The sequence below is a fragment of the Perca fluviatilis genome, chromosome 16, assembly GCF_010015445.1.
Source record: "Perca fluviatilis chromosome 16, GENO_Pfluv_1.0, whole genome shotgun sequence".
NCBI classification, from domain to species: Eukaryota; Metazoa; Chordata; class Actinopteri; order Perciformes; family Percidae; genus Perca; species Perca fluviatilis.
This window is the reverse complement of record NC_053127.1, coordinates 8,073,937-8,097,978: the sequence shown is the minus strand read 5'-3', so window position 1 is coordinate 8,097,978 and position 24,042 is coordinate 8,073,937. Positions and strand designations below refer to the sequence as shown.

At 43.5% G+C, this 24,042-nt stretch overlaps 1 protein-coding gene across 1 annotated transcript; it reads left to right on the top strand.

The window, feature by feature from the left end:
- The first annotated feature begins 1,905 nt into the window (after positions 1-1,905).
- Positions 1,906-23,032, top strand: fgfr4 (fibroblast growth factor receptor 4). Its single transcript, XM_039777898.1, has 21 exons — positions 1,906-2,625; positions 4,841-5,062; positions 9,535-9,707; positions 9,822-9,972; positions 10,137-10,187; positions 11,200-11,469; positions 12,668-12,757; positions 12,856-13,022; positions 13,177-13,300; positions 14,203-14,393; positions 14,630-14,768; positions 14,972-15,165; positions 15,355-15,500; positions 15,808-15,929; positions 16,012-16,122; positions 16,328-16,518; positions 18,428-18,550; positions 18,948-19,018; positions 19,198-19,335; positions 19,780-19,885; positions 20,313-23,032. The coding sequence occupies exons 2-21, from the start codon at positions 4,975-4,977 to the stop codon at positions 20,487-20,489; spliced, it is 2,823 nt and encodes a 940-aa protein (XP_039633832.1). The 5' UTR covers positions 1,906-2,625; positions 4,841-4,974; the 3' UTR covers positions 20,490-23,032.
- The last annotated feature ends 1,010 nt before the right edge of the window (positions 23,033-24,042 follow it).

Here is a 24,042-nt window from a genome sequence, read left to right as displayed (position 1 = left end):
CCTTTATGGGTTTATAGTCACCAAAATGTCATTTGCATTTTGTTACATTTCACAAAATTATAAGTTACTTTACAGCTCGCTATTAAACAAAATATTCTGTCTTCTCTCCCAAGCTTTGCAAATCAAATCTGCTACAAAAAGGTTCCTTTCTCAAACTAGAGAAATCATCATATATAAAGGTGATTTTAGTCAAAAGTACATACCTTTAGTACTCGTAAACAGGACAATAAAACACAAACTGAACCTCATTCTCAATTTCATCTAGCTCACATAATAATCAAAGTCTGTTTTCTTCTGGAGTGGCTGGCATTAAACCTGCCGGTCTAAAGCGCTAATGGCCTTGGTGATGTCCAACACTGATGTTGGGTGATCAGGTCGGCTCCACACAGTATTGTGTGCTCTGGTTTATTGGCTTCTTTTAACCATAGTCCTCATAAAGTGACCGGAGTTTAAAATTACAACAGAAAAAAAGTGGAAGGTAACGGACATCCAGCCGGTGGAATTTCATGCGGCATCTAAACTGTTCCACACCAAACTGGGAGAACCATTTCTTAATGGAGCGGGCTTTGTGCACGGGGGCTGCCACAAAGGTGTAAACCCATTGTTGTCTAAATAATGATTGTATGTTGTAGCATTAAGATTTTCCTTCATTGGATATCTATAGGGATGGTATTTTGGCCATGTAGTGCATTCTGAATATGCTAAAATAATATCTCCTCAGTGATATAGTGATGATAAATGCATCCATCAAACTCTCCAAAAGCCATACTTTGATAAAAGGGAGGCACAGAAATAGAAACAGGAAAGAAGAGGTTTGGAAAACTTATATATACACACACACACATATATATATATATATATATATTTTTTTTTCTTTTTTAAAGAACTGTTTTCTTTTACATTTTCTAAATCATAGGAACATGTCCTGATGTCTTGGACCCTTGACAGATGTTAACTGTAATGTTGAAACCAAACACATTACTGCTCTTGTATCCACAAATCACACAGTTAAAGGGTTAAAGGGTTTATTATTTCTCTTTTATTTGTTTTTTTGCTTCTGGATTTCAAAAGCCTGAGCAACGCTGCATTAAAAATCATCAAGGTGGGATACAGAAAGATGCATTGTTCATTGTTTTCAACTTATAAACTGAAGTGAGAAAGAAGAGGAAACGTTAATGAGTCAGTGAGTGTATTCATGTGGTCACATTTGTATCACTTTGTTGTCATTATCAGCTGTGTTACTGTAATAACTTGCTTTTCATATTTCTTTTTTTTTTGTGAATCAACAAACCAGTCTTAGAGAGACATTAACACGAGGGTCTTACTTCACCATGAAGGCTCAGCGTGTTAAGCTTATAAAAAACAGGGCTGATCTTGATTCTCTGCTGCAGCTAATGGGATTACGCGGTCCTGTTCTTTTTTTTTACTGATGCAATTAAAAACACGGATGCAATTCACAGCATTCTCACTCACTGCGGCGACTTAATTGAATGCGTCTTCTAAAAGAGGCCTTAATGCTCTGTTTGCATAAAGGACAATGAACCCCGCAATAAATTATGAGGCAAAAAAAAGTGTTGTTTGTGGTTAATTTGGCACGCGCCACACTGTGTTTGGTCACTGTGTACGAGACACTTTAAAAAAAAAGATACATTTGCGCACAAAACAGTTAAGGAAGTTCTGATTTCAGGAACTTTCCAGCAAGATGTGGAAAGGAGGGAGAGGCGTCTTGGGTTTTATTTACCAGCTCTTCGGAGGGATAAGGGGTGTTTTCAATGTGGGGGTAATAGAAGCGCACCCCTCCTCTCTCTCTCTCTCTCTCTCTCTCTCTCTCTCTCTCTCTCTCTCTCTCTCTCTCTCTCTCTCTCCCTCCCTCCTCCTTCTCCGGGCCGCGCTCAGACCATTGTTGTTGTGACTGCAGTCCGGACAGTCAGCAGAGTGCTGTAGAACGGGCTGGTGTGTGAAGGACGCGCAGTCTCTCTCTGCTGTCGAAGGGTAACGGGACTGAGGAGGCTGAGCTCCAACATTTGAGCGGGCAGAGCTCCGATCTAACCGGGACAAACTCACCGAGAAGAGGAGAGCTTGCAGGAGCGCTGCGTAAAGACGCACGTAAAGAGTTATCCAAGGCTACAGTTTAACCGAGAGGGGACTCTGAACTACGGGGACACGTTTTTATCACCCTCTTGTTAACCTCTTTTACTCGCCACATCGACTCTTTTTCAACATTTTCACAGCGAGAAAGGACAGGTTTTTGTACTCGCGCTAATCCACTCTTCTCGCTCCGTGTTTGGTTTTCTTTCTCTCCATGGATTTAGCCCTCTGAGCGGCCGGGCTGCAGTGGACTTTGCCCAGGGGGGATCATAGCTCCCCCGGTCACCAGGAGAGCCCGGCAGCTGTCGTTCATGTTCCAAAGGGGCTGCTTTTGATGGATTTATAAGATCGACTTCGTTTTCCGAGGGATACGCAACGCCCGCTCACAGACTGCTTTTAAGGAAAGGATACAGCGGCGACAACAGAGCTCCAAATGAGGATTTCAATATTCACTCGAATCGACTGGGATAAGGAGTGATCCCCCACCCCCCCCCCCCTGGTGCCAGTCATCGCTCCGTGGACAGACCGGGAGGAAAGGTGAGTGAATCTAGACAGACAGCTTTGTTGTTTCATTCATTTTAGAATGTGGGTTATGGATTGCGACTAAACGTCTCACGTTTAATTAGGCTACTTAAAGCCTTACAAGTTGTTATTAGAGCGAGTTCATTCTACTTTCTTCCATTTGTTTTCATAAAACAGCTCACCGTCTTGATATAATGCACAGTACAAGGTCTATTTCTCCACCTACCAGGATCGCTCATTTGCATTGTAAATCCACGTTTTGTCATTTTTAACAGGGATTTCAGGAGATAAACTGTGGCTTTCATTTAAGGCCACGTTTTTATTTTAATTTTTGTGTTTTGCAACACTCACAGAGCTAAACGAGTCACTTATCAGAGCTTGAACCGTCCGCACGGACTATTTGTCAAGAGGAAAGACACTCAGAGCGAAGCTTTAACTCCATCAGATCACAGCAATAACCGCATATTAAATTATTAAAAACGAGACACTTAAAAGTTATTTCACCCGCATGGACTTGAGGAATTGACACCGTCCACGATGGCAGTCCTCATCAGACACTTCTGCAGGACAATTCTATTAATTGAGGGACATCTAAAGTCATTATTGCATTTAAATGTTTTATTGAGCCCATGAATGCGCCAGCCAGGCACTCAGCATATGCTGAATGGATCGACTGACAGCTTTATAACTGTATAAAGTAAATAGTAACGTGTTCACATGCACTGTTTGAGACTAACAGTGCATATGACGGATTTATTAAGTGTGGCTTAAGTGACAGAAATATGCCATGCTTATAATAAAAGCTCTCTCCGTGTTTCAGGCCTGAAGAGTAGAATACAGTTGAAGTGTTTAGGCTGCAGCAGCGAGGCAGCGGAATCAGCAGAAGAAGGAGGATAACGTTTTTTTTTTCCAGTCCTTAATTGAGAAAGAATACGTTTCATTCAGCAGGCTGCTTTCTTTAAACGGTGTGTGTGTGTGTCTGTGTGTGTGTATGTGTGTGTGTGGGCGCGGCCTGCATGCATGGAGACACGCACCAGGGTCTGGCGCCTGTGCGCAGTTGGGCCGACTCGCAGCAACAGCAAAAAAAATAAATAAATAAAATCCCCGTATTACTCCTTTAGTGTTGGTGTTTATAGCTTGTGTTCAGAATGAGTTAATGGCAACAGTGTTGTACTTAAATGTGATTTCTATAAACTTTTCTACAATAATATTGTCAGTAGTAATACTAGTAGAAACATATTGCTCATGAAACTGAGGAATTTGTTCTTCCATGGACCATTTAACAGAGACGCACATTTTTGGAAGTTGTTTATGAACTCTGCTTTTATTTCAATAAGGAAATGTAATTATTTAAATGCCATTGATAACATGCAGCAGTTAATCATATAAAAAAGGGTTCAAAATGTTTAAAGCTAAAAGAGAAGGATTCAAGTATTTAGAGTAATCGATTAAGTCCTTCTTTAGGCAAAAATGCTAAATACAGATCCTAAATCTTAGTTCCAACTCACTGTGATATTTAAATAAATACATCTTTGGGGCCTTGGACTGTTGGTGACACATCACTAGACATCTGAAGACATCACCTTGGGCTTTTGGACACTGATGGCCATTTCCTTTGCCATTTTCTGACAACTTATAGACCAAACAGTTACTCGATTAAACAAAAACATAATTGCCAGACCATTAGTAAAGTTTAGAGTTATACTGGGATGTAAAACGCTCAAGAGTTAAGGTACCACAGGTGTGGCCTGCAGTCAGATTCAGAGTGAGGAGATGGCACTCTGAGTATGTGACGCTTCGGTGAGCGCTCACCCATTTCCACCTGAAGTCTCATCAGCTGCCCTGCCAGTCTCTGCTGCTCCTTCACATTCTGTAGCTTCCTGGCAAGTTTCAAGTGTTTTCCCAGTAAGGGCCCATTATCCCGGGGCAGACTGAGCCGGGCCATCCATTGACAAACAACAGGCGGTAACAGCCCTGCTCCTTATTCATGACGCAGGAGAGCCTGGACAATGTGAGGCCGATGAGTGGGGCAGTTAGCAGGACATCTGGTTAAGAATACAGCTGCACGCAGTCAAAAAAGCCTCTTTTACTATTTGTCTGAACAATTGTTTGTGATTTTATGCCACCTGGTGTAAAACTGAACGGAGAAGTTTGTGTCTTTAAGCTGCTCTCCAGCCAGATCTCCGATCAACAGATAACTGTCTCCCGTTGTGTTCGTTTGCATCTGCAGGATTCCGATTTAGAGACTTTTTGTGGGTTTCTGAAGTTCCCAATGCCAGGGACCGAAGTGTGAAGCCAACTCCAGGCTTCCGGCGTACATTTCTACCTTTTTTTTTTTTTTAAACCAGAAGACACACACAGACGATGGAGAGGATCTGCACCTTCTGCCTTCTCCTGCTCTGTTTGATGGACAGAGTTTCCGCCAGGTCCATTGACGAAGGAAGGACTAAAGGTAAGGCCTGAACTGGGTTTTTTTTCTGCAGGTGATGACACCTGAAACTATAAAACATTGTCAAATCTGATCTGAAATCACAAGATGCTTTACAGATGGTTTCCTTATTTTCTTTTGGGGGGGGGGTTGTGTTGCATAAAAGTCAGATATGCGTGTGGCTGAAAGGTCTGATTGTATCGCAGTGAACTGCTCAAAAGAAGCGTGCCTAAACATAACTGTGTGAATGAATCTGTAAAGGTTTCGATCAGCCCACATTTACTCCTTAGAAAGTGTCAGTTTCTTGGCAGCCGTGGCCCCAGAGGAAGTCAAGGTGACAGGAAAAATGACAGAGCGGCTGCAGTCGAGTCTTGGATGGAGGGAGGGAAAAAGGCTCTCAGTGTATTTGCTGCCGTAAACTAAGCTACCTGATCCGTCCGAGGCCCTGGGGCTCGGAAGTGTAAATCTGCCTGGCTGTGTGCCAGCTGTAGAGGATGGGGGTACAGGGGCTTTTCACATTGATGCTTTACGAACAGAAGCCAATGCAATAAGTCAGCCATTGTCAGCTCCATTCTAATGTTTCCATTGAGTTGAGATGTAATCAGAATACTCTTTCAATACAATCAGTTGTTTCCCCTTAGCTGTGAAGTAGATGATGTTTTTAAGGCCAGACATGGCAGGCAAAACTATCTTTTTCATTCCCTGATCAATTTTGAGATTATGGGCTATTTTGCTTCCATAAGAAGTCTTCTTTCACAATATAAAGACAACATCCAAAATACACATTTTTAGAGTTTATTTTACGACACGTCTATTTGCGTCTACAGATTTCTGCTTAAAGTATAGGGTATAGGATGCTCAGTATTTGATTAAATATTGTGTCTTTAAATAATGGTTTCCAATAAAAATGTATTGTACAATTTACAATACTTATCTTGAGAGGCAGTTTTCTTAAAATGAGTTTTGTTCTCTGACCCTTAGCCAGAAATTTCTACCAGAACCTACATACACCAAACTTTCCTTTCAGATTAAAGGACTAGGTGACATTTTTGTACGTAGATTGATGAAAGACAAAGTGGGTTGTTGCCCCGGAGGCATCGAGCAGTCTCTTCTTCGTCTCTGTTGCCCAACTTTGTACTTCAGGGCCCGTGAGGCCAGGCGGGGCTTGCTTGTTCAGACGACAATGTGCAGGAAAAAAAACCTTTTCAGGTTTATTTACAAGGCGGCGAGAAAAAAGTCAAAGCAGGATTGATGATAGAAAGATCTTAAGGTCGTAAAACGTGCAGGTTGCAGCTGTGGAGATAGAGCTGCAACTTTTATCTTGGTGCTTTGTTGTTTCAAACAGTTCCCTCACAAATCTGTGATTTTGTGATCGCAAGAATGAACTCAATTCAAAGTGGATGAAAGCTTCCAGATTTTCTGCGCAAAAACAATCCGATCCGAACCACTTTCATAAGCCAAAGTCAAGCCTCAATCTATACAAACAAACCTCCTTGGAACTACTTTGTAGTTCCCCAGTGGAACGTATAACGTAGGATTATCAGTGAGTTCAGGAAGCAGTTCCCATTTATTACAGCTGGTTTGCGATCTAGAAATGTTACTCAAAAATAGGCCAAAGGAAACACAAAAAACATGGCTCTGTGACATCCTGGATGTCCTAATAATCAGTTGAAATATTGGGATTAGAGCTCGGATTCAACGAATGAATAAAATGATCAGGATTTGTCACTCTTGGTTTTGACTCTAGAAGTTTATTGTGGGGCGTCACTTTCTAGATAAGAGACACGCATCGAAGAGAAAGTGGAGGAAGATTATTGTAACTGAGAGGAGACAGAGATGTGGCATCCCCCAATGTCAGTTAAAAGAGTGAAGAGACCCCCACATCCCCAAAGATGAGTCCAACTGAGGAGAGGTGGTGAGGGGTCAGAGGGATCCACAATACACTGCTCAGACTCCTGACAGGGTAGATCTCATTCAGTCTTCAGAATTAAGGATGAAAAAGAAGTTGGAATTGGAGTTGGAAGAGAAACATCCTTGTTTTCATCCAACAAAGTTTTCATAAATCTTTTTGAGGTATTTTCAGCCTCCGGCCGTTTTTCTGTCGTGTGGCTAAATATAATGATACATCTAATGTTACTAACCGCACGCTGCTAAATGTAGGGATATGACTTGTCCAATGTTTCTTGTCCCCCTCCCCGGAAAAACATATTTTCAGTAGTGTTTTTCTGCCACATCATTACAGATTATAGAAAAGTCTGAGTACAGTTTTTGTCTTGGCTGCTTGTTATCCAGTCAACAATGCAGATATAAAATCAGTAAGTGTACACAGATGATGTCAAAGTAAAAATGATGGACGGCAACTTAAATCCATGGCTGGTTTAATCCTGTGATTTTTTTTACATTTTTTTTTAAAGATTATTTTTTGGACTTTTCCGCCTTTAATTTTTGACAAGACAGCTAGGTGAGAAAGGGGAGAGAGAGGGGGAAGACATGCAGGAAATCGTCACAGGTCGGATTCGAACCCTGGACCTCTGCGTCGAGGCATAAATTAACATACATTTTCGAATAGCATCACAAAAGGCTGTCAATTGTTTAACCTCACAACATTAGGGAGAACAGAGTGCGGCCAAAGAATGTTTTTGCTTTAGTCTCTGCGCGGAATAAATAGGTTGGCTTTTATTTGTAGGAGTGCATCTGCTGGTTAGGCACAGCGTTTCGGACCGAGTTGGACCATTGGAACAATTTATTATAACTTCTCATACATGAAATAGATAGTGAATGACTGCTAACAAAGTATAACATAAACTAAATCGTATCTAATAATATCTTTGATTACACATGACAGCAAATGCTTCATTAACTGTTTTCACAAATCTGTGATGTTGAGCTCAAAAGGTTCATTCCTGACAGAAAAAGTAACTCAAGGTTCACTTACTAGAATTCTTCAGGAGCTTTCAGTCGCATCTTGTGGCCTCCCATGAGCAGATAGTTTGCTCAGTTGCCATGAGAGTGGAGAAGAAGTATTTCTAGTGAGTTTTTTGCATACAACTACATAACAATGTGTTATAAATCATGTATTAATTGTAATATACTTCCTTTGGTAATTAGGGGGTTAAAATAATACTACGGCGCTACCCCAGCTCCTTAGTATTAAAGCCGCAAACTGACCTGATTGGATGAAATTCTCTAGCATCCTGAACAACACTGAATGATTTGAGATGTTCTGTAGCGATGCCGTTATAAAAAGGGATCCATAGCTCTGCTGCTTGGTTCCCGGGTCAGGCAATGAGACTCCTCATTGTCCCAACTGGTTTCCACAGAGGGCTCTGCTCCGCTCCGCTCTGCCAGCCCAGCCGGCCGGCTGGCTGATGGTTGGCTCGCATCCCTCGAGCGGTTTGTTTGTGTTGTGTTGTGTTTTGTTTGCCCCCTCGCCTCTGGGTGACAATTCACACTCTGCCGCGAGTTCATCTCCAGGGCACCGTCCCTGTCTCTGCAAGTTCATTAGCACGGCTGTAAGTTTGTGTGTGTGTGTGTGTGTGTGTGTGTGTGTGTGTGTGTGTGTGTGTGTGTGTGTGTGTGCGCTCATCTCTGTGATTTACTGCCAACTGTTTTACTGTGTTTGCTCCATTAGATGAAAGTGTGGCTTGTTGGGATCTCTTATTTCGTAATATATTTGAACTCAGAGGACAGTTGGTAGTTTGTTCACATTAAAGCAATCCATCACAACGTTTCTTTTAATGCGTTTTCCTTTTGGCTGCTTTGACCAATCAGCGTTTCTGATTTTCCACTAACAAGGTTGTAGGTGTGTGTGTGTGTGTGTGTGTGTGTGTGTGTGCTCCTGAAAGCTTTACCTCCACATGCACTCTGGGCAGCACTTCACTCCGACAAGGGAACAGATTGCCTTTTCACTAAGCGCTCGCAGGAAGCAATCAGACAGAAAATTGCCCTGGAAAATTGCTCGTTCTGAGTGACTGAGCAGCGAGTCCCCGGCCAGGGCGCACATATGCTCCAACAAGGGATTGGGCGAGCACATAAATGGGCGAGTGACCCAGTGAATGGATGGCACTGTAGATGATGCTGATACGATAGTAGCCGGGTTATCAGGGCACTCTATCACCAGCGCCTGGTGGCATTAAATGACAGCGGTTGTTAAGGAACATGGTGTACTACTGCTGCCGGACCTTTTAGAGGTAAACTGAAACTACAAGGGTGTGTTTTGACAATTCTTGTCTCACTCACTGGAGAGTGCGTTTAGACCAAGGAGGTTTGTAGCAGTTTCTTAAAACTCCTTTATTCTGTGACATAACCATAAAACGACACCTGGAAATCTGGTATTTTAGGATGAAATGAGAATCAGTCAGAGGAAAAGGCTGTTTGTGCTGCTTTTAAAGTCAGACGATGAAAATTAATCTCAAAGTGAAATCCACAAGGAGGTAAAATGCCTCCACAATACCTAAAATCTTTTTTTCTCCACCCCTTCCTTTTTCGTTATCCAGATCTCCGGGTCTCCAGGCCTCTGATTGTGCCAGGTTACCCAGAAAACACCACAGGGCTGGTGGGCGGTCAGGCGACGCTGGTGTGTAAAGTCCACCGGCCGGCGACCACCAAGGTGCAGTGGCTGAAGACCGAGGTCGGCCAGGGAGGTCAGCCTCACCTCAGAGCTCTGACGGTAAGAACAGATCAGCTGAGATACAAATAAACAAGTTTGAGTCAGTTTCCAATTCTGTCCTTGTTATATTAGATATTATATATAAGATGTTGCAATGATCTCTCCTCCATGCAGGCCCTGCAGAGCAACACGTCCAAGGTGAACACTTTGCATCTGTCCAACATCACTCTGAAGGACGCAGGAGAGTACCTCTGCATGGCTGAGAGCACCCACGCAGGGCAGACAGTGCAGGCCATGCAGTCGGCGTGGCTGGACGTCCTGCCTGGTGAGACACTTTTATCGTCACACCAACGCTTGGACGTATCTTGTTAGTTTTTGTGCCAGCTTGGAAAGAGCCCAGTGTGAATTTGAGCCTAATTACACTACAATGTTGCATCTATCGGACCAAGTATCGCGCTATTTTCTAACCACAACTTTTCCCTTCCACAGGTACCTTCATTTCCCAAACTGTGGACCTGACTGCTGCTGACATCCCATCAGGTAACTTCACAATCTCATGCTGGGAAAAGTTGCGTGGAAATGGAAATATTTTCAATCCAAAACGACAAATGTTTTAGTTGCATTCCTTATCCGTGATTGTAATGTCTGATCCAGAAGTTAATGCATAAACTGCTGTAAAGAATACGTTTGTAAAACCCAGAAAGGACAAGACAGACTGTAGGGCTACCCCTCTTAGTGGATTCGTCGACTAATGGATTGTCATAGTCTTAGTTGACTAATTTCTTTTAGTCGATTAGTCATTTGTTGTGCTTTTTTTTCATCCTTAATGACTAATTTTCAAGAAACTTCTGAACAACGTGAACATGAAACAAAAGATTTAAAGTGATGCTTTTGCATGATTCTTTATGGAGAACTCAGTTTTTACAGATCCGTCACTCAAATCAAATAACTAATTAGTCGACAAAATCATATTAGTGTTAATCGACAAAGAACATCTTTCATCGAGGACGGCCCTAAGAGACTGTTGTGGATGGTATGGCGGCCATCTGCGTGGGCTCGTCCTCCTCCCCAGGCTGGAATGAACTTCTCTCCTCCCGTCGCTCACTTAGATCTCCAGTGAAACTTCACCGCCCCTTAGATTTACTCTCTGTCCACTGTCACGCTGCAACATGTTCATTAGTTTCAGCCTCTCTTCCTCCTCCTTTACTTTCTTCTTCTTTTTTTTGGGAGGGAGTTTGCCGTGTTAGCTAGATCGCTCTCAGTCCCACAATAACCCACAGGGGAACAAAAAGATGAAGAGGAGGAGGGGGTTTGTTGGGTCAGTCAGGCCTCCTGGTCTCCATGGTAATGTCATTGTGTGTTTCTATGTGGGTAGAGGAGATAATGGGGTTGAAGTGTTAAGGTCAGAGTTGAGGGGAAGGCTACTTGCTTTAGAAAGGAGATGAAGAAATAACCGGCTGACTGGCCTGAGTGGCAATGTGTGTGAAAGAGTAAAATGTGTAGAAAATGAAGGAAGACTCAGTGTTGTGCCGATGTTCTTTGGTTTCAACAGATGTTCTCGAGGACCTGAGTGAGGACACAACAGAACATCTTCTGCTGGAGCCGGGCAACGTCCTGAAACTGCGCTGCGACACGAGCACTCGGCCAGGCATGGCGGTCAACTGGTACAAGGAGGGAGTCCGGGTTCTGCCCACGCCCCGCATCCAGATCCGCGTAGCCATTATGGAGATCACGGACGTGACATACGAGGACTCTGGCGTTTACGTTTGTGTTGTCCGGGGAACCAAAGAGCCTGTGAGGAACTTCACCATCACTGTGGCAGGTAAGGACACCAACACTGTTACTAACTGACAGTTGTTGTATTGCCTTAAGATTTGTGTTTTATGTCAGTGTTGGTGCTAATGTCTTTAGCTTAACAGTAAGCCAAGTTAACACACTAACGTTATGTAGATGTACAAAACAGTCACCTGACACTCTTACTGAGGACCTTCAATATGGGTGCCAAACTTTGTGTGACATTACATTAGAAGGGAAACGAGTCAATTGATTGCTTTCGAAACAAAGTTAATAGCAAAGAGATTATAGCCATCGTTAAAAGTCATTTTGTAAGCAAAAATGCCAACATTTTACTGGTTCCAGCTTCTAAAATGCCTAATTTCCTTAATTTATATCGTAGTAAACTGAGTATCTTTCAAGGGGGTAAGCGAGCGTCTGGAATGCGTAGCTCCCATGGCGCCATTTTGATGCTAACAAGTGATCACCCGCCGTTAGCATTCCATTGACTGCCATTCATTTTGACGTCACTTTGACAGCGAATAACTTTACATCTGAAGCGTTTCAAGACTCTATTTGTCCATTGTTCATTTCTAAAGAAACACGACAATGTATAAAAGGCTCCATTACCTTGTATCTCACATTATGGCTCCGTAGCAGACATTTTTGTAAAAGTAGGCTAACGATTGTGTCATAACCAAGCGACTTACTGTCGCAGAGTAGAGGAATTACCGTATAGTACAGGAGAAGCTTGCAGGCAGTTTGGACTTACATGAGCTGTTTAGGTTTAATTACTGATGTTAACTAGCATTTTAGTTAGCAATAATTAGCCTGTGCCGATGTTATCTCCTTACATATACCTACGCTCTCCGTCTCTGTAAGATTGGGAATGATTGAGATTTCTCTTGGCACAGCTACCAGAAGACTTCCAACTTTCAGACACGTTGCTCACGTCACATTTACGTTGTATCTCTCAGTTGGAGGCTGCGCAGTAAAGCAAGTGCTCACCGGAAAAGTGCTTCTAATATCCTTCACTGGTCTCCATCCAGAGCAACGGGATCTGTTGGTCCATTATATATATGTCAATGGTATCTTTAGGCTTTGGACTGTTAGTTTGACAAAACAAGAAATTTTAATCAGCCAACTCAGGCGTTGTTGGATTGCAATGAGCATTTTGAACTCAATTCTTTTATAGACAAAACAATAATCGAGAAATGTTTATTCATAGTGCCTTTATGTGTTTCCAGACTCGTTGGGGTCAGGGGACGACGATGAGGACAACGGGCTGGAGGACTCATCGGCTGAGATCGAAAACGACCAGGTTTACTTCTCCAGAGGTGTGTTGTTGTTCCTTGAGGAATTATTACAACTTAACCTTCAGGCTTCATCCGAGCATTCGGACTAAAAGCTCATTGACCGTTTTTTGTCTAAACAGGTCCCTACTGGACCCACACCCAGCGTATGGAGAAGAAGCTGTATGCCGTTCCTGCAGGCAACACGGTGAAGTTTCGCTGCCCGGCCATGGGCAGCCCCATCCCGAGCATCCGCTGGCTCAAAAATGGACGTGAATTTAGAGGAGAGCACCGCATCGGAGGCATCAAGGTGAGCATGGTTTCTTGTCTCCTGCATGGTAAATAAATCAGACAGCTGGGTTCATTCGGATGATCCGCCAGGGCTTTCAGAGATATTTGAGTTTGTAAAATTCAATGTGTGTCGATCCACGCTGATGTTTTTTTTTGTGCGTTTCTTTGGCTAGCTGAGACACCAGCACTGGAGCCTGGTGATGGAGAGCGTTGTGCCTTCAGACAGAGGAAACTACACCTGCATGGTGGAGAACAAATACGGCTCCATCGCTCACAGCTACGTCCTCGATGTCCTGGGTAAGAAACGGATGATCCAGTTCTGTCTGGACACATTTTAGAGAGTGTGTGCAAATTAAAAAGTAACATGTCATGGACTCGGGTTGAATTGTTGAATTAGGCAAAACAGACATTAGCGATTATTCTTTAAACCTGAGTGTCAATGCTTTGTGGTCTGGCTGACGATATTCACGGCTGCGATAGCACTTGTGGAGAAAGCATCATGCCTTCAAATAGTTGCCTCCAGTCTGAGGGAGGGGATAACCAGCGGGGTGAGCAGAAGGGGACAGGGGCGCCTCAGCAGGATGTGGACGGTCAGGTGTCCACACCAGTTTTCTACCTGACCTGTGACAGGAGATCAAGGAGGGCTGCGGTTTGTTTGTTCATTTGTTCGCTGTCTGTCCACCGCGGGGTCAGTTTCCGTCCCCGTCTACGGGGGGAGAAGACTAACGAGACAACTAACGAGATCAGAGAGCGAGAGTAATCGCAGATCAAAGAGAGCCCGGCGACCAGCTGACAAAGAGCCACGCTAATGGAACCGATTTTCCTCCTAAAATGACATTTCCTGCTCTTGTATGCCAGCATGCAAACACATTATATGTAACAGTGACAACTGCTGGGCATTTTTAGATGTTTGTTTACAAAGCAGCCATGTTGGTCGGCTTTTAAATGGCCACATATTTGGATGTCTATAGCCAATGCTGCCTATGATTCCCCCACTTTTGTCCTGCTGAGGTATTTATGAAACCAAGTTTGGCAGATCAGTTCAATCTTCTTCTCCATGTCGCTGAATCTCCTTTGAACTGTTGCCCCAAGTAGGAGAGATAGCCTTTACGCTCTGGCTGGTTTCTCTGGAGCACAATGCTATCTTTCATCTATGCTCACTTTGCTCATCTCTCCTTTGATTTTTTTCCCCAACACAGAGCGTTCCCCACACAGACCCATCCTGCAGGCCGGTCTACCAGCCAACACCACAGCAGTGGTGGGCAGCGACGTCCAGTTCCACTGTAAGGTCTACAGCGATGCCCAGCCTCACATTCAGTGGCTCAAACACATAGAAAGGAACGGCAGCCGCTACGGTTCTGACGGGACGCCTTATGTCCGGGTCCTCAAGGTTGGTCCTCTATCTCCGTCTAAAAGACTGGAACCCGCATTATCTGCTCCCATTTGCTATTTTTTTTTTCAGATCTTTAATACAGTTACAAACTGATTTCCTGACATATAGGTGCACAAAAAAAGTAGCATTTGCTAAGCATAGTCAATAACAGTTAAAGCCTCTAGTGGAAGTTTTAAGAGAAGTTGTTTTGGATACTAACTGTTTGTCACTTTTTCTACATCCGTGTTGTGCAGACCGGCAGTCTGAACATGTCAGAGGTGGAGGTGCTCTACCTGTCCAAAGTTACCATGGAGGATTCAGGAGAGTACACCTGTCTGGCCGGAAATTCAATCGGATTCGCGCACCAGTCCGCCTGGCTCACTGTCCTCTCAGGTAAAGAACGAACGGAAGACTACTGGATCCAGCGCTGCAAAGTATTTACTTAATAGCTCACATTGTCATTGAAAAAACTTAAATATAAAGCTACACTGCACAAAGAAAAACTTGATATTCATGGCTCTAAATTGACAGCAACAGATTTAGCGAGTGACATCTTAGTACTGACAAACTTTGAACTGATCCCCCTCTTCCTACAGAGGAGGAAGCAGCAGACGCCATGGACACCATGGAGACCAAGTACACTGACATCATCATCTACGCCTGCGGTTTCCTGGCTCTGATCATGGCCATCGTCATCGTGGTGTTGTGTCGAATGCAGGTCCATCCCAGAAGGGAGCCGTTTGACGCCCTCCCTGTCCAGAAGCTCTCCAAGTTTCCTCTACGCAGACAGGTACAGGACGCAATGTCTTCTCTAACTTTGGAAAGTAATTGACTTTGACTTAAGGCCGGGGGATTTGTTTGAAAGTTCGCACGCAGCGTCTTCCTGAGGCAAAAGTGTTCATAGAGAGTTCAGAGTGGCCACATTTGACAACTTCCTGTATATTCCTAAAAACTAAATTTTCTGTATCTCTTCCTTCAGTACTCGGTGGACTCCAACTCGTCAGGGAAGTCCAGTGCGTCGCTCATGAGGGTGGCTCGCCTCTCGTCCAGCTGCTCCCCAATGCTGGCTGGAGTCATGGAGTTTGAGTTGCCCTACGACCCGGACTGGGAGTTCCCCAGGGAGAAGTAAGTTATCTGCAAGTTAGAATTACTTCTGTCGTTGTCTGCAAAGAAATTACACTCTACTCTAACGATATGTTTACAGAGTTTACTTAAAAGTTGCTGCAACGAAGAGTATTTTTTCACTATGTTTAGTTTGGCTTCTTGGACTCATTTAAACATTGTGCATGGAGCTTAAAAGAAACAAGCCCGCAGGCCATTTTTGGCTCTACCCAAGCTATGTTTTTAAAAACCAGAGCCCCAAATTATGGATTTGTACAGTTTTCATTTGGACATACTTATTTTCACTAACTCTCACTCTTTCTCTCTCTAGTTTAACGTTAGGCAAACCTCTAGGAGAAGGCTGCTTCGGTCAGGTGGTCAGAGCTGAGGCCTACGGCATCAACAAGGACTCTCCGGATCCGGCGTCCACTGTCGCGGTTAAGATGCTCAAAGGTAGGAAGGACACAAAAATACCTCGAGAGATCCGTGAAAGTCTGCTGTCTTTTTCTAAATAAAGTATATGTTTTCCCCAAAGATGACGCCACAGACAAAGATCTGGCAGACCTCATCTCGGAGATGGAGCTGATGAAGGTGATGGACAAACACAAGAACATCATCAACCTGCTTGGAGTATGCACGCAGGATGGTGAGCATCTGGCTAAACCTTTCTTGTTTCTGGTTTTATTTCTGCTTCAGCTGAGGGTTAGCTTCCTTACAAACCTCCTCGTTATTGTATATCTCAACAGACAGCTAATTTAGTGAGTGTTTCAACGATGGTGGTCCCAAGCCTCCAGGCTAAAACAACAATAGAAACAAGCCGGTCCTTCATCCTGTTTGTCTTCCCCCCTCAGGCCCTCTGTATGTGCTGGTGGAGTACGCCTCCAAAGGCAGTCTGAGAGAGTACCTGCGGGCCCGGAGACCCCCAGGCTTGGACTACACCTTTGATGTGACCAAGGTGCCTGAGGAGCAGCTCACCTTCAAAGACCTGCTGTCCTGCGCCTACCAGGTGGCCAGAGGGATGGAGTACCTGGCCTCTAAAAGGGTATGTTCACTTTAAAGAGTGGAAATAAATAAAGAGAGTCTCTAGTGGCTGTAAATCTTTTCTCGCAAGCAGTTCATGGATGCTCATACATTTTATTTTGGGCACTTTGTGTCTAGAGAGTTCCTGTCCTCTTTTACCAGTAGTTGGAAAGCTCGTCAGGAAACTAAGATTTAGCGCAGAAATGATTCGATTTATTGACCAGTCGACTGGCAGGAAATTAATTGAGAACTATTTTGATAATCGATTAATCGTTTAAGCAGCTAATCAAGTAAAAAAAAAAGCCATAAATGATCTGGTTCCAGCGTCTTGAATATGAGGATTTGCTTCTTTTCTTCGTTTTATATCATTGTAAATGGAACATCCTTACATTTCATACTGTCGGTCCGACCACACAAGATATTTGCAGACATTCTCTTAGGTTCTGGGAACTTATGATAGACTGATAGACTAACTATATCTTGAATAGACTAACTATGATAGACTAACTATATCTTGAATAATAATAAAAAAAAAAAAAAATCATGTAGCTCCTAAGCTTATTGTACAGTGCTGTAAATTTCACCGTGAACTACAAACATGTATTTTTTTGCTGCTTTTAGCAGAAACTATTCGTATGCTTGCGTAGCCACAACAGATATGTTCTGTACTCAAATATAACTTGACATTTCTAAAACACAGAAGTTATACTTTTGGCGTGAGCCAGACGGTGGGTTTATGGTTTGAGGTGCTTCTTAGGAACTTAAGATGGATGTTTACGTATCAGTCCTCATTACAGTAAAATGTCTCCACATCCCTGGGAGGGAAATACAGCCACAAAATGAAAGCAACGTCGGTAACATCAGAAGTTTGGTTGTGAATTAAAGAGAGTTGTTATTAGGACTGAGTTCAATGTTTTTGGATTTGGGCACTTGGCCTTCAGTTGGATGGCAGCAGCAGCCCCCCCCCATCTCTCTGTCTGTCCCTTTCTTTCTTGTCTGTCCCCCCCCCATGCTTCTATTCCTTTCATTTTCCCAGCATGCACTCTGGCTGTGTGTTTCTTATCAACACGTCTCTTTGTCTGCCAGCCGGTGTCTCAGACAGACATTCCTGAGCAGAAAGCTGCTGCAGCTTCAGTCCTGTTTACTCTTCTCCATCCATCTGTCCGTCCCCTCCGTCGCAGGGCTTTGTCCTTTTTAGCGCTGCCATAAATCTGTTAGCAAACAGGCAGCAGAGCCGTCGTCTGGGTGCAGGCATCGGGTTTCTGGCTCTACGACCTCTCAAGAATGCAGGAGCCTGAAACTAACCCTCCATTATGGGGAGACCCACAAACCAGGACTGGTTCATTTCGCACGTCCCCGCAAATCCCACGTCTATTTCGAATGAAAACCAAAATAAACTTAATGACATCCATTCAATGTGGGCACACAGCGCCTTTCTTTTTTTCCCTCCCAAAAGGGTTTGTTTTTTCTTCAAACTCCCGGGTTTCTATATAAAGACATTTTAATTTTGTAGCGTTCACTAAAATGACTTTAGACTCCTGCTGAGTCTTTTCATTTTTGGAGAAAACCTACAGTGAATCATTTCTACCTCCCGGACCTCTGTGTTTTTACATGACTTCTCCAAACCGCGGCCTGGAACGGAGAGGAGAGCGTGTCGCGTCACGAGTCTCAATTCAAAGGAACAAGCTTTGATAATAAAGTTTAGTTCGCCCTCCTTGTTCAGGCCAGGACTGTAAAAAGGAGAGCGGTGTTAAAAACAAGTGGCAACACACTGAATAGCATTCAGCCCACTTTCCAAATTAGACATTAAATCTCTGAGCACATTCACCAGCACCCTTTCAACTGCATGCTACTCTTCTAATCGGGAGGCCCAGCAGTTGGCTTTAGGGCTTTGTGTCCCTCTTTTAATTCTCTCTCTTCTCTCTCGGCAGTGCATCCACAGAGATCTGGCGGCCAGGAACGTTCTGGTGACCGAGGACAACGTGATGAAGATCGCTGACTTCGGCCTGGCCAGAGGAGTCCACCAGATCGACTACTACAAGAAAACGACCAACGTAAGTGACAGTTTGTAGCTGCGTAGTTTTCAGGAACCACTGTTTTTTTTTTTTCTTCGCTCCTTTAGCCTTCCAGCGATGAACTTTTGTTTTCCAGTAGTGAGCGTATGAGTGCAGATAAATTACTGCTCGAATGTTTTTGCTTTTTAAGTTGACCTCTGACCCTCTCATAAACATGTCTGCTCCTCAGTCAGGTTCCTTTCACAGCTTTAATGCTCCTCAGGACAGATGTCTGATGTTTTCCTCTGATTGGCAGCAGGCTTAATGGGACTTAATTAGAAAAGAGGGGAGACAAGGAGGGAAGAGGGGGAGGATTGTGAGCGAAAAAAAAGAAAAATGTGCGAGTTGTTATGGTGAATGAAGGTGAGGCTCTAACGTGTCCGTGTCCGCTCTGCAGGGACGGCTGCCGGTGAAGTGGATGGCACCAGAGGCTTTGTTTGACCGAGTCTACACACACCAGAGCGATGTGTAAGTCCAACTTCTCGTAACAAGTTTTTTTTTATGACAAAGACAGTAATGTTTCCTTTCCTGTCTTGTCAAAACCTCATGTAATCAAGTCTGAACTCCCCCTAAAAACCTAATTGTATCATATGTTGAAATGCTGTCTGATAGGCTAACATATCTTTGTACACCCCCTGATCCTACAGGTGGTCGTTTGGCGTACTGATGTGGGAGATCTTCACGCTGGGCGGCTCACCGTACCCTGGGATCCCCGTCGAGGAGCTTTTCAAGCTGCTGAAGGAGGGACACCGAATGGACAAACCCTCCAACTGCACACATGAACTGTAAGCCAGAGTCTTTCTTATGTCGTTTTTTAGCAGGTTTGTGGCTTCCATCAGCACAAATGGTGCAGCATAAGCATATATAACATTTCATAAAGTCCATTCATTGGGGGAGGTGGGTGTATTGTCATCAATGTCATTTCTTTGACTCAAAAAGGTTTGTTTTTTGGACAGTAAGTTATCTTTTTAGGGAATTTAAAGACTAAACTTAAACCAAAAATTCTCTATAACTAAAGATGCGCCAATGGTATGAAACAGTTCACACTTCCTGTCTCCTAAATGTGCGTGGCCTCGTTTGACAGTGTAGTAGTGCATCATGTACGTACATGGATGAAAAGTCATATTTGCATAATTTGTTATGATTTTCTTTTGCTCAAATTAGAAATTTACACAGCTGAAAGCTGTACTTATTTAGTTTTTTCTTCTTCTTCTTCTTCTTTTCTGTAGCTACATGATGATGCGTGAGTGCTGGCATGCGGTTCCCACCCAGAGGCCGACCTTCAAACAGCTGGTGGAGGAGCTGGACAAAGTGCTGCTGTCCATCTCAGACGAGGTGGGTTTCAAACATGCACACAGGCTCGTCAAGATGGACACCCACGCATCCTCTCTTTCACCCTTTCATAATACGCTGTCCAGATGTGTTCAGCACATGAGAGTAAATGCACAGAGAGCAGCATCCAATTATTATGAACTTCTAACAAATACTAAATCAAATGTTTGGCTGCAAATTTGCTGAAAATGTCAGAGCAGCCTGCGGATGGGTCAATAAGTCATGTGATTGATTTCTTGCTTCGTGCACGCACTAAAAGAATATTCTAGGCTTTAAATTTCAATTTGTTTCCATAACAGACGCATTGGTCTAAAACATTAAAGCGGTCTGAAACACTTTGAGAGGCATTTAAATGTTGATTAGTTTGTTTTCCTCTTGTCTTGAGACACCAACGTTTCTCTAATATCCGACCTCCCTTGTCTCCCCTCAGTACTTGGACCTGTCGACACCCTTCGAGCAGTACTCCCCGTCGTGCGAGGACACGTCCAGCTCCTGCTCCTCCGACAACGACTCCGTTTTTACCCACGATGCCTTGTCCACCGACCCCTGCCTCCTGGGCTACCAGGACGTGCGCTCCCGGATAGACATGAAAAAGCCGCTCCGATAGACTCACGACTGAAGGCACCCACACATACACAGACACGAACACAAGGTAACGCATCCACTGGTGGCCATATTGGAGGCCCGCCGCTGCATTTTCTAACGTTAAGTTGAAGCTTCTGTTCATGAAGTTTTCCATTGGACCTCCATCATGGCACCAGTCGAAGCCCTTAGATACAGGTGGCCATTTACACACACACATAGAAACACATGCAGGCACGTGGAGCACTGAGGCCGCTGGGCTTCATCACACGGTGAAGGTTTTGAAGAAAAGCATTTCATCGTGGACAGAAGAAAAAAGGACAAACTAAACGTTATCAGCTCTGGCACTGTGCCCAAGAACAGTTGGAAAAGTCGGAAAACTGCGGCACTAAACACCACAGAAAAAAAAAGAACCTGGTACCCACGCTTTCTTTGATCAACTCTCCCTCAGCGAGGCGACGGACAATGATCTCCTTACACATCCCAAAACCAGGTTCGAGAAACCTCGGTGATAAAGACATTTTTAACAAAACAAAAAAAAAAAAGATTTATTTTGCTATGATAAAAAAGAAGAAAACAGATTGTTAAATTTAAATCTCTCTATATAAGATTATTTTACTTTTGTGTTGCTTATTTAAAAAGAAAAACGGTCTTAAATCTCAGGATCCCTTGTGCTAAGAAGTTGCTGTAGCGGCAGCAAAGTGCCATATGATTTCCTGTGAATATATTAGAATATTAAAAAAATATTGTATGTACATATCAACAGCAGAAAGACGATTGTCTTTCATAAATTATTCTGAATGACACAAAAATGAAGGTTATTGGAGGCGAAAGGAGAGAGGAATTTAATCTGGTGTTTCAAGTGCCAAACCTGTCGCAGCTGTCACATTGTCTTCATGTCCAGGTTTCATCCCAAAAATATTCAATTTAGAAAACTAATTGTATTCAATGATCTCCAAAGATCACCCAAATCATAAAGTAACAATACATGCTGTTAAAATTGGTGCACATCAGCAACTTTTGCAAAAAAAATTCCAATTCAACCCATATCTTGACCAACTGAGAAACACAAAATTCAACAACTCTAACCTCAAATGTATGTGGTTAAAGAATGATGGATTGGTGCCTTGAAAGATGGCTTAATTTTTTATTTTGGAATGAAACCCTCCATTTGTCATTTTGTAGTAAACTGCTTCGACCTCCAGCCCAGGAAAACAATTTAGTGGTTAAATACCAGAGAGAGTTCCAGTTCTTGTTGCTGTTGTTGGACGGAAACCACCCAAAATGTTTTTAGCAAGTTTTGAAGTGTTCAAAGCTCATGAGACTCATGTACGTGTTCAAACAACCACGTAAACTTGGAGACAACATTACGTGCGCTTCCTTTAACAACAGCTTTACTCTTTCAGTCTACATTGTCAGAGACAGTTGTGTCCAGGGTGGGACTTAACCTAAATAGCATTGGGGACTCTGTTGGGGAGCTTGCCCAAGCCCACTGTCACTGCTGACAAGGAGGAGGAGGTGGTGGTGGTGGTGGTGGGGGGTGTGGGGGCACTGAATGTGAAAGCCAGTGTGATTGATTTCAAATAGAGAAGAAGGGGGAGGAAGCCTCCTTTGTCTGGCTGTAACCCTTCACCCAGCCCAATCTGTTGGTTAGGGGTCCTCAGGTCCGCAGCCTGGCCGGACAATGAAGGCTTTGCAGGCTTAATGGGTGTGACTACGGACCAGAGGGAGTTTTGCGGGGGTGGGGGGGGGGGTTGGTGGTGGATGTGTGGGGATTGCTTGTGTGCAAATGAAGAGGCTCTTATTATGGTAATGTGTCCTCTTCTCTCCCAAACGCCCCTATCTTTATCCCCACAGCCACCATCTTTGAAATTACCAATCTTAATTCAGATTCACCATCGGGACCAGCTGCAGAAAATTCCCCTGTGGGGTAAAAATGCCAACTAAGTCCCGGTCCTCCTGCTGAATCTGACCACAGACAAAACAATTTAGACACAAAGCAAACAACCATTGACAGAAAAAAAAAGATTTCAACAAAAAAAGAGATTGTACCAAGCTAATCCGGTGATTCCGTTGAATTTAATTGACTTTCATCCGAAATGTACTATACTATGCTGTACCTGCATCGCCAGTTGTGTCGCTTCATTTCTCTCTGGTCGTTTTTTTTTTTTTTTTTAAGTGTTGCAAAGATGAAAAAAGGTTTAATTCCAAAATGCTTAAAATGCATCCTCCAATCATCTTCCTTTGTGTGAAACCAGTCAACCGTTTAGTCAATGAAGGATTCGTGTATCTTCTCTCCTCATTTGTTTGCTCTTCGTGCTGTCAATCATCTGGTGTGAGATGGTGTCTCGTTTTGGAATTAAGCTTTTTTACATTTACATACAAACACACAAAGTGTCCGGACACATTTACATCTTTACATTCCAGTTATCTGCTCTTCTCCCAGATACAAACCGTAAACAATCACAGAGTTCTTAAACATTTCCTCAAGAGAATTATTTTAGAAATATCTAATTTATTTGTTTATTGTTTTGTTTTTATATGAAATAAAGTATAATTTAAAATAAAGCAGCTCTGTGTCCTTGTCTCTGTCATATTGGCTACACTGATACTTTCATTGGAAACCTACAAAAATGCGCTGTCCGTGTCGAGATCCGGAGGAAACTGGCTGACAGTCAGCGTGTCTGGTTCACCTGCGTGCAGCTCCACGTGCTCACTACTTCTCTCTCCCTCGGCTGAATGCATTGCATTCATTCCTGTTTGCCACATGCCGTTGTTTGTTACCTTTACCTTTGACACATCTGTTTAAAGTGCTCATATTATGCTCATTTTCAGTTTCATAATTGTATTTAAGGGTTGTACCAGAATAGTTTTACATGGTTTAATTTTCAAAAAACACCATATTTTTGTTGTACTGCACAGCTCCTCTTTTCACCCTGTGTGTTGAGCTCTCTGTTTTAGCTACAGAGTGAGACATCTCACTTCTGTTCCATCTTTGTTGCGCAGTAGCTAGGTAAGGACTACTAGCCAGTCAGAAGCAGAGTATGAGGGCGTGTCCTGACAGTACCTAGGTAAGGACTACTAGCCAGTCAGAAGCAGAGTATGAGGGCGTGTCCTGACAGTACCTAGGTAAGGACTCATAGCCAGTCAGAAGCAGAGTATGAGGGCGTGCCCTGACAGTACCTAGGTAAGGACTCATAGCCAGTCAGAAGCAGAGTATGAGGGCGTGTCCTGACAGTACCTAGGTAAGGACTACTAGCCAGTCAGAAGCAGAGAATGAGGGCGTGCCCTGCTAGCAGCTAGGCGAGCATTATAACATGTGTTACAAAGTGACCATGTTTGTCTCTGAAGTAAAGGCTGGACTACAATAGAGCTGTTTGGAGCAGTTGGTGAACAGAGTTTTCTGTTGGAGATGGTAAGTCCCTTTGGGGTGGACTTTGGACTTTTTCACTTTGTAAACCTATAACATGCACAAAAAAGATATATAACACAATAAAGGAAAGGGAAAAAGCCAAAAAGCATAATATGAGCACTTCTTCTCTTGCATGGACTGAACTTCTCACAAATTTGAAAACCGT

Excerpts from the sequence above, each read along its gene's own strand:
- fgfr4 (XM_039777898.1), top strand. The coding sequence starts at position 4,975 with ATGGAGAGGATCTGCACCTTCTGCCTTCTCCTGCTCTGTTTGATGGAC. Across the intron at positions 13,301-14,202 it reads CTACGTCCTCGATGTCCTGG|AGCGTTCCCCACACAGACCC; the intron begins GTAAGAAACGGA and ends TCCCCAACACAG. Across the intron at positions 19,336-19,779 it reads TCCAACTGCACACATGAACT|CTACATGATGATGCGTGAGT; the intron begins GTAAGCCAGAGT and ends TCTTTTCTGTAG.